Genomic DNA, 9,799 nt, shown 5'->3' with positions numbered 1-9,799 from the left:
GCTAATGGTTAGTCATTTCGTGACGCAGCAGAGCGAGACGTCTTTGTGCAGCGGCTTCGTGCGTGCCCGTTAAACATGCCGGTGGACGTGAGCCAGTGGAATGGGCAGCTCTGCCTTACGGACGTGGAAGAGCAACCGGCGCGGGCGCTCGCCGTTAAATACGGTCCGCTGGAAGTGGACGAGCTGGGGAAGGTTCTCACCCCGACCCAGGTGGGAGCCCCGTGCACGAGCACTGCGTGCAGAACGCACGGCTGGCCGTTATCCCGCGCGAGCGTGGCGAGGCTGGGTAACCGTGCAGCGGCGCACGATCTGGCCGATGTGGCTTCCGTGATATTTAGCGCCGGTTAAATTGTGCGCCGCTTTCCGACCGCGATAAAACTTGATGGTTCCTGCATAAACTCGTTCGGCCAACCGTGACGTAATTGCAGACCGCAAGCGCGCGCCTGCAGGATTAATTTACGTGTGTGTGTGTGGGTTAAGACGATCACGTTTCGTTATCCCAGATTAACTATAATGGCCCGTTTTAAGTGGATTTAACCGCGTGTGGCTGCGTAGTCACTGAAATGACAGCTGTGATGACGCATTAAAATTAGCTGTGTCGCGCTCCCGCAGTCCCGCGTGCGCGCCAGCACGGTGGCCCGGTTCTAGGGTTGCGTCAGTTCTACACCGTCAAAGACAGTCGGGCGTGCACCGTGCGCATTCTCTCAGCTAGTGTGTTTCATGTGTGAACATTAGTTTACTGTGTATATTGGCGGTCTGAATGCGATCAGTTTAACATTCCAGGTGCAGAACCGACCCACGTCGATTGAGTGGGAGGGTTGCGACTCCAGTAAGCTGTACACTTTGGCCATGACCGACCCGGACGCTCCCAGCAGGAAAGACCCCAAGTTCCGGTAGGCTGCTAACATTAACAAATGTTGGCAAAACTTTTTTGTTTTTTTGACATGCACTGGTACAGTTATAAATCTGCAGCTAAGAGATTGCGTCATGATAATGAACATGCGCGAGCCATTTTCAAGCGCTCCTGTCAAGGGTCAGTGACTCAGCAGCGCTCACGCGGCCCCACGCAGCACCGACACCGGAACATTTGCAGCATTTGTCTGACACTTTTATCCAAAGCGACTTACAAATTAACAGTTTTAGTAATTGAGGGTCTTGCTCAGGGACCCAACAGTGGCACCTTGGTAGTGAGACTTGAACCAGCAATCTTCCGGTGGCCAGTCCAGTACCTTAGAGAGTGACTTAACACCAGTGCATGATGGTAAATGAGCTCCAGTCTGTAACTGTACACCTATTAAAAGCACCAAGAAGCCCTAGTGAATAAAAACATCACCCAATAAAATAGCTAAAAGGTCCCCCCCCTCCTCTAAAGTGTTTATGAGAAGCAACTTTAGGAGTTTAGGAGGAGCCTAAAACTCTGCTAATCGACTCTGTTTCTGTATGTGGATTTATTCCACTGCACTCTGATCCCTAGGGAATGGCACCACTTCCTGGTGGTTAATATGAAGGGGAACGATATCTCCAGTGGATGCGTCATGTCCGACTACGTTGGATCTGGTCCCCCAAAAGGAACTGGTATGACCTTTTCACTTACTTTGGAAAACAATTTAAATTCTGTTCCAGTGTAGCTACTGGTGGGAACTGTGTGGAGATCCAGTCCGGACGCTCCGAGCCTCTCTGAGCAGGAATCCGTATTCCTGAGGCGGGATTGAAACACAGCGGTGACAGACGTGGATCGTGTTCATGTTTGTGACGAGTAGGGTAACTCTTCCTCCTCCTCAGGCCTTCATCGCTACGTGTGGCTGGTGTACGAACAGCCGGGCTCCATCAGCTGCACCGAGCGCGTGCTAACCAACTGCTCCGGCGAGCACCGCGGAAAATTCAAGATCCTGAACTTCCGCAAAAAGTACGGCCTGGGCTGCCCCGTGGCCGGCACGTGCTACCAGGCGGAGTGGGACAACTACGTGCCCAGACTGTACGAGCAGCTGAGCGGGAAATAGACGGGAACGTTTGGCACAGCGGTGTGGCTGAACGCAGCTCAACGGGGTGAGCTCCGCTTCCAATCTGACCACCAACCACCTGGTCAGAACAGAGCCACAGTGTTTCACCGACCAGTTTCACGCAGACGATACATTTGCATATTGATCTCTGCTGTCTCAAAACAAAACTGGTCTTGTCTCTTCTTTCACTGCACCCCCCCCCCCATTAATTGCACCATGATGTTAATGTGATGGATTTAATGTAGTATCTTTAAGGAATTTTGGGAAATGGTATTCCTGATGAGAATATAGCCAGACTTTGCCAAAATACTGCACTTGTGTGGTGAGCACTTTATTTACAAATATAATTAAAAGCATTTGACAGAACTCATGCTTTTCTTTAACGGGGGGGGAAAAAAATTTAAAGTGCATGCAACCAGTAAAGGAATTTTATTCACAGGATTTTTGATTCTTGGGAAAAGAAAAGTACACGGCCCAAGGAAGTAAAACAACTGGAAATGGCAGCCTTCAAACACAGGAAGAGGATGATCTGTTTATCGTTAAAAAAATCTTTTTGTCCAGTTAAAATACAATAGGAAAATAATTAAAAGTTTTCCATAAAGCCTTCTACACACAAAATACATCTCCCCTTACCTAAGAGTGCTCTGTGCCAGTAGCAGGAGTTAAAGATTCACAGATGTATTATTCACACGCACACGGGCCTGCAGTGGGGAGCTCCTCAGAAATCTGGTTCAGTGGACGCAAGAACCTCACACACAGATTCAACCAGCACGTACGTACATCTAGGTGACATTTAAACTCATCGAATTTGTTCATTGTGTCAAAAGGTGAGTACGTGTGCGTGCGCGCGTGTATGTGTGCTGGTTTGTTTTGTCGGATGACTACATACCAAACGGAGAAACTCAGCGGTGCTTTATCCAATAGGGGATAAATCTACAAACACTGCCCCTCCCTTTGGAAACACCAGAGGATTCTGGGACGAATAACAGCAACGAAACCCTCCCGTCCAGCACACGCACACGTTGCTTTTACTTCTCTCTAACTTTGTCAATTTCAATTACATCAAGTGTTATCATAGCACAAGAAAAATCACCGACCAACACTGTGACATTTTCATTTTCTTATATATAATACTTATATATAGATGTATTTTAAAAAGACCACCAAGTTATCCAGCATGTAATCTTGAGACATGACTGAGAAGGTGTGCTGTTGCAGGTGGCCTGGACAGAGAGCGTTCCAGCGGTGTGAGGGTCTGTGGGAAGTGACGAAACAGCAGGGAATCCTTCGGAGAGAAGGTGACCGGAGACCTGGGCTTGGTTTTCCTGTTCTGGCGTCTCATCTATAGTCGTCTTTAGCGTAGTCCGGCACGGCCAGATTCCCAAATCCCAAACGCAAGCTCTCCATGTGGAAGGCACCCATCTCCCGCTCCTGCCGCTCCAAAAGGTGCTTGATTCGGTCCGTGCGCTCCTTCTGAAGAGAAGCCAGCTCCTCCTCAATCTACCGGACACGCCACGCGTCAAAACACGATCGGGCAGAGACAAACATGCAGTGTGTGTGTTAATCGGTTAGCTTTCGATTTACCTTCTCTCACACACACACACCTATGCGCAGATCAGAATATTCTCCATCACTCTGCACAATATTGTACTTTATACACACACGAACATCTCTGCACATACAGGCAGTATGAAGTTGTTTTACAATGTACTGTATAATTAGGTTTGTCCTTAATGTTATGGAAATAATCAACAAATGAAAACAAGGTATTGTAGTAGTAGGGTAGTGGTGAGGGGATGAGAGGGTGAGGAGACACCTTCTGTTCCAGGTGGGTCCTGCGCAGTGAGACTTTCTGCTCCAGTTTCTGCTGCTCGCGCTCGTGCTGGGCCTCCGTCTGCATCTTGATCTTACTCTGGTAGGCGTTCAGGAGCTCCATCTCCTGCTGGAGCTGATGACGCAGAGCCTGACATTCAGCCTCCTGGGCTTCATCCAGACGTAGCTATGCGCGCAAACACAACATTAAGGCACAAATAAATATCCAACACGGTTATCGGCTGTTCCTAATGAGCTGTGTACTGACAGAACATACTGAAAGTCCAAAATAGAAGTTCACCATGTAAAACCTTCCTCAGAACTCAGTACACAGAGCCAGAACCTGGTACCGGTCCATCAGTTACAGCCACAAGTCAGAATCAAGTGATGAAATTTTCAAATTTCCTCTTCTGCGATGCCTCCAGTCGTAAGGCAGTGAGGCAGGTTGCTAACGTGGGCCACAGCTGTACCTCTCACACTAAATACTCGCAGGCGGACTTAAGGCCTGATGACGGTAGACAGCATGACTGCACGACATACGAGCACAGTTCACCCAGGGTCCAAATAAAACAAGAAATTAACTTGAAGTAAAAAAAGTGTAGTAGAGTGTGATGAGCATGTAGAGTATGACGGATGTGTGACGGGCATGTGGCGTGTGGCATGGAGTGTGACGGCCACGGAGTGTGACGGGTGCGTGGCGTGTAGCATGGAGTGTGACGGATGTGTGACAGGCGTGTGGCATGGAGTGTGAGGGGAGTGTGACGGGCGTGTGGCATGGAGTGTGACGGGCGCGTGGCATGGAGTGTGACGGGCGCGTGGCATGGAGTGTGACGGACGCGTGACGGGCGTGTGGCATGGAGTGTCACGGGCATGTGACGGGCATGTGGCGTGTGGCATGGAGTGTGACGGGCGTGTGACGGGCGCGTGGCGTGTGGCATGGAGTGTGACGGGCGCGTGGCGGGCGCGTGGCATGGAGTGTGACGGGCATGTGGCGTGTGGCATGGAGTGTGACAGGCGTGTGACGGGCGCGTGGCGTGTGGCATGGAGTGTGACGGGCATGTGGCGTGTGGCATGTAGTGTGACGGGTGTGTGACGGGCGCGTGGCATGTGGCATGGAGTGTGACGGGCATGTGGCGTGTGGCATGGAGTGTGACGGGTGTGTGACGGGCGCGTGGGGTGTGGCATGGAGTGTGACGGGTGTGTGACGGGCGTGTGGCGTGTGGCATGGAGTGTGACGGGCATGTGGCGTGTGGCATGGAGTGTGACGGGCGCGTGGGGTGTGGCATGGAGTGTGACGGGCGCGTGGGGTGTGGCATGGAGTGTGACGGGCGCGCCCACCGCCTGCGACGCCATCATCTCATTGATGCTCTGCTCGTACTGCTCGGCGAGGATGGCCAGCTTGCGTGTCTGCTCGTCCTTCAGGGACTTGAGAACAGCCTTGTGCTCGCCCCGCGACGTCACCTCCAGCTGGTGCTGACGCAACGCCTTGTACTGTTTGGTCTGCACCTTACACGTGTCCTGGAACTGCTTCTTGATCTGCAGCTCCATGGCCTGCCGGAGGAGGACCAGAGGTCAGAGGTCACAACGCTTGGGAAAATGAGCATAGTACTAGAATGTTCCAGAAAAGAGAACACTGCAGTCCAACATTCCCCAACAAACACCTGACATTCAGGGCCCAGTGGACCAGCCATCGGTTCGTCAAGAACTTCTCAAACACTCCATTACACAAAGATCTACATTATTCTAACCCAAGTTTTTATGTTTGTTATTTAAGTTTGTTAGATCATCATCAGAAGATCTCTGGTCTGAGGGGTCAGTGTGATTCAACACAACATTTTCATTGATTGGTTACAGGCTCTACCTTCTATATCGTGACCTACTATTGGGTCAGCAATGGACAAAATACACAACACTGATTAACAAAACGGTGCAGTGTGGTGCCACCCCATCATGCAGTGCAAGGGTCTGGGTGGAGGCGCGTGAGAATGTCTGGGTGGAGGCGCTACCTTCAGGTTCTTGGGCTGCTGTCGGAGCTCCAGCACATGTTTGCGGTGCAGCTCTCTCTCCCGCCGGTTGTTGTACTCAATCTGGTTCTCCAGCTCGGTCTGATGCTGCAGACGGATCAGGTCCATGCGCAGCCGCTGCAGAGTCTTCAGCTGCCGGTACTCCAGCTCCTGGCTCGACTCGTCATGCCTGATCAGCAGAGCATGCTCCATCTCCTTCTGGGTCTTTTTCTTGTTCAGCTCCTGGGGGACGAGATGCAACAAAAAGTTTTACCTGATTTTAGTGACTCCATCCCCCCCACCCCCCTGACTATTTTCACTTACTATTATTGTTGATATTAATATTAGTAGTAGAAACCATTTAAAAAGTGATTTGATAAGTGAAAAAAACAAGTTGTTCTTGTTATTATCTTTCCATAGTTTTTTAAATATCATTGACTTCCTCTTTAGCCTGTGAAAAGACAGACCATGACCAAGACAGGTCTAACCTAAAGACAAAACCGAAGGCTTAAGGACAAAAACCGTTAGTTCAGTTAGAAGGGTGTGTGTGTGTGTGTGTGTGTGTGTGTGTGTGTGTGTGTGTCAGATGTTTTTCCCAAGCATATGACCACTGTGCATGGGTCAATATCCCCATCTGTAGAATGTCTACATCTGAAACAGTAGTAATCAGCGTTCCAGATGAAACCAAAGCTTTAAATGGCTCAATCAGAAACACCAGGGAGAGCTGCATTACAGACCCCAGGGCGAGCTTCAGTCAACAGCTCACGTCACAGAACTACAACTAATTTAGAATGTCCTACATGCCATTTCAAAATAAAAGTCCTCTAAAAGTCCATTTTTCCTCCTTGCGTACCTCTCTCATCTGCTCCTGCTCAAACTCGTGCCTCTTGGTCATGACCTTGCGTTTGAAGGCTCTGACGTTGCGGTCGCAGAAGCTGCGCTGCTGGCCCAGGAGCTGCGCCTCCTCCTCGGCCTGCGTGTGCTGGATGTTCTCCTTGTGCTTCGACAGACGCTCCTGTTTCTCCTTCTTAGGGGTGCTGTGGTCCTCATTCATCTCCTTTGGCAAACAGACAGGGAGATGGACAGAGAGACAGACACATTGATGGAGACAGAGGGTTAAAAAGTGTGGTTGAAGTTGGACATGCAGATTATCATGACTGGAGATAAATAATGATGTAGCTGTTATGAGAAAAACAGTTCAGGGGTCTTTGTTATGTTTGGATTTTTCCCCCTAAAACTAGAGTGGGGTTCAAGGCTGGGATTAGGAATCAGAAGTTAGGAATAAATCCCCAAACTACGTAATCCCAGTGGAGCTGACATGGATCTCCTGTTTGTTTCACAGTTCCCAGTTTTATTAACTCGGTAGATAATGGGTTAACACTAAGGGACCATTTCCTAGACCAAGATTAGTCCTAATCCAAACAAAGACATTTAGTCCAAGATTAGGCTTAATCCAAGAAAACATGAATAATTTATCATTTAAATTGCCTCTAAACCTGTAGGCAGTAACACAGGTTAGTGAATGGCTACATAAAGACCAACCATGATGTCCTTTAGATCCTAATTAAAGCGTTCACCCCCAAAAACACGTCCCTGGCCCTTCCTGTTGCGGAAGGGGTGGAGAAATACCTCTTTGATCTTCTCCTTGCAGAGCTTGTACTGTTTCTTCTGGTTGTCCAGGAAGGTGGTGAGTTCCTTCTTCTGCTGCGTCAAGATCTGCTGCTGGTATTTCTTCTCATCGGCTGCAGCCGTCTTCGTCTGTAAACCACGAAAACGCCAGAGAAGAACCTCAGCGATCAACGACGCGTTACGGATCGCACCACACGAGCAGCCTCGTCAAGGAGTGACACCTGGCTTCAACGCAACTGAACGATCATGGCGATGCCAGCATGTCCTACACCCGGGAGGTATTCTCTTAAGAGTTCGAGAGTTGCTAACACGGGCAGTACTTCATTTTAAAGTCCACACATTCTTGTTTTCACAGTAAAAATTACCCAGACATGTCAGGTTTTTGTTAAAGATGGGAAAACATGTTTTAAATATTATACAAAAACAGTGCCACATTTTTACTGAGAACCCCATTCGTTCTCCATTACCTCCCCATTAGCTCATGAATAATTATCATGAATTACCATGTTGAATGCATCATGAATAATTAACAAGAGGCGGTTAACATATCTCGCACGCTGACTGTTCATTTGACCCCTGGCCCTTTTTTTTTTTTTTTTTTTTGCATCTCATTCAGGACCCGCAACAGTGACATCACGTTCCTGCAGCCCCACCCCCACAATTTCTCCCGCCAGTGGTTTGACGAGTCCCTGGTGGTACAAATGCGTATTAAAGTCGAGGGCAAACATTAGAAGGTTAATGATTGCTGGTGATTGGTCAGTTAGTGTTATAGAGTCTGGTACATCAGAGAACGCCCTTGTATTACATCTCACCCACACACACCTCTCTGTCCATGTGCATGACATGTTTCTTGGCGAGCTTCTCCAGTTCGATGTAGGCATTGTTGGCCTGGGTCTCCACCTCTTTCTGGAGCTTCAGTCTGTGCTCGTCCATCTCGGCCTTCAGCTTGTTTTCCAGGGCGATGAGCTGTTTCTGGTGCTGACGCCGCATGCGCTTGTATCCGGACATCTGCTCCCGGAGCTCATTCTCCTGCTCGTGCTCATGGATCTGACGCGTCACCTGACGGGAAAGCAACGGAAGAGTCATATCCGTGTCTTGAGCTGTTACTCAGTCCCTCGGTGCAGGGCTGGGGCAATATTCCTAAGGATCAAATATTGCAATGTTTTATGACAGGAGTGTCAGACTGATACTCAAACACAGTACAGAAGTTTGTCCCAGGAGCAGAAGCTCACCTCAGCTCTGTGTGTGTGTGGTTGGGGGGGCGGTTGGGGTTAAAGACAAGTGAAATTTTTGGAACAATTTGAGAAACACAAGCGTATTTACATCACATCGAAGACATAAACAACAATCAAAGACATTCAAACTCCATGCCAGAGAGACAAGAACAGGTGGGTTATCCTTCATTTGAAAATCCACAGTTTACGCAAATCCATGTCTAGGTTTAATATCTCTGGAACTCTGAGTCTCCAAGTCCTAATTTTGCCTGACTCAAAGCTACAAAGACGTTCTCCTCAGACCGGGTCCCCACATAACCACAGCATTCAGCAACCTCAGTAAAACCCGCCCTTAGTTCCTCTCAAATAACTCTCACCAACCTGGAAGAAGTGCGCGTCCAGGTCATAGTGCTCGCCCAGTTTCTCATAACTTCCACCTGAGCTCCGGACGCCAAACATGTTGGCAAAGTCAAAGACCCGTGGGAACATAGAAAACAGACCTGAGCTACATCCTACAGCGCTCCAGAGAGTCCACACATAGAGAGAGAGAGAGAGAGAGAGAGAGAGAGAGAGAGAGAGAGAGAGAGAGAGAGAGAGAGAGAAGGGGGGGGGGGGGGAGATGCCATTCGTGTGTGTGTGTGTGTGTGTGTGTGTGTGTGTGTGTGAGAACACTGCCCTCTCTCCCAGCTGAGGCAGGTGTGTGATGTGTATAAAAGGCCCTCACACGGGCTTGGGTCCGTACCCGGCTAAGCTGCGTTTAGTAGGCCAGTCACATGAGGCGCATGCTCAGCGCATCAATAAAGCCACTGTACCCGCACACACCAATCCCCTCCCGTTCTGCCCAAATGCCCTCCACTGCCCCACCCCAGGTGCCTGCCAGGGGCAACTGCAGGCTGGGTGGAATATTGGGCTGAGGTGAACAGATCACAAGGGACCAGAAGAAGCGACTGGAATCTTAACCCGACTCTAATCAGATGAAACTGAACTTTTCCCTGAGCAGATCTATTTGGAACGACAGCACTAAATACAACACCAAACGTAGTTATTTGCCCCACTGAACAGAGCAATGTTTGACATTTGATATCACGATATTTTTTCTCCCAACACCTCGGATATGGTTTTGAGTGCCAGTATATTTACT

The 9,799-nt window shown here is 49.3% G+C and overlaps 2 protein-coding genes and 2 long non-coding RNA genes across 20 annotated transcripts in view; 3 read left to right on the top strand and 1 right to left on the bottom strand.

The window, feature by feature from the left end:
* Positions 1-11: 11 nt before the first annotated feature.
* Positions 12-2,309, top strand: pebp1 (phosphatidylethanolamine binding protein 1). The gene is made up of 4 exons (XM_027026073.3): positions 12-210; positions 784-893; positions 1,475-1,575; positions 1,783-2,309. Exons 1-4 carry the CDS (start codon positions 76-78, stop codon positions 1,998-2,000), a joined length of 564 nt encoding a protein of 187 aa, XP_026881874.1. The 5' UTR covers positions 12-75; the 3' UTR covers positions 2,001-2,309.
* taok3a (TAO kinase 3a) overlaps positions 2,181-9,799 on the bottom strand; it is a 47,834-nt gene continuing 40,215 nt past the window's right edge. For 15 of the 17 annotated variants that reach the window (XM_035529655.2, XM_035529657.2, XM_035529651.2 and 12 more), the window contains 5 exons: positions 8,267-8,503; positions 7,445-7,573; positions 6,669-6,872; positions 5,819-6,058; positions 4,029-5,363 (listed from right to left, as the gene is read on the bottom strand). In XM_035529655.2, coding sequence (XP_035385548.2) covers positions 4,362-5,363; positions 5,819-6,058; positions 6,669-6,872; positions 7,445-7,573; positions 8,267-8,503 — 1,812 coding nt within the window. In that variant the 3' untranslated portion in view covers positions 4,029-4,361. Of the gene's footprint in view, positions 3,501-3,816; positions 4,000-4,025; positions 5,364-5,818; positions 6,059-6,668; positions 6,873-7,444; positions 7,574-8,266; positions 8,504-9,799 lie in introns of those variants that run through there. The other 2 variants (XM_081714915.1, XM_081714916.1) reach the window with 2 other exon arrangements.
* LOC145658012 (uncharacterized) lies at positions 5,359-6,648 on the top strand. Its single transcript, XR_014123945.1, has 2 exons — positions 5,359-5,505; positions 5,667-6,648. It is a non-coding gene; the product is annotated as an uncharacterized LOC145658012 (long non-coding RNA).
* LOC145658011 (uncharacterized) overlaps positions 7,547-9,799 on the top strand; it is a 3,503-nt gene continuing 1,250 nt past the window's right edge. The window contains exons 1-2 of the long non-coding RNA XR_014123944.1: positions 7,547-7,722; positions 8,061-9,799. The exon at positions 8,061-9,799 is cut by the window's right edge and continues 731 nt beyond it. This is a non-coding gene — a long non-coding RNA (uncharacterized LOC145658011). The remainder of the gene's footprint in view (positions 7,723-8,060) is intronic.

This window comes from Electrophorus electricus, chromosome 5 (assembly GCF_041902795.1).
Source record: "Electrophorus electricus isolate QZ-2024a chromosome 5, ASM4190279v1, whole genome shotgun sequence".
NCBI classification, from domain to species: domain Eukaryota; kingdom Metazoa; phylum Chordata; class Actinopteri; order Gymnotiformes; family Gymnotidae; genus Electrophorus; species Electrophorus electricus.
Note: the sequence above shows the minus strand (reverse complement) of the source record. Positions and strands in the feature narration are given on the sequence as shown.

Bases quoted from the DNA above. Each gene is read 5' to 3' on its own strand.
- pebp1 (XM_027026073.3), top strand. From the start codon at position 76: ATGCCGGTGGACGTGAGCCAGTGGAATGGGCAGCTCTGCCTTACGGAC. The intron at 211-783 runs GTGGGAGCCCCG...TTAACATTCCAG, and splicing joins AGGTTCTCACCCCGACCCAG to GTGCAGAACCGACCCACGTC. The intron at 1,576-1,782 runs GTATGACCTTTT...CCTCCTCCTCAG, and splicing joins TGGTCCCCCAAAAGGAACTG to GCCTTCATCGCTACGTGTGG.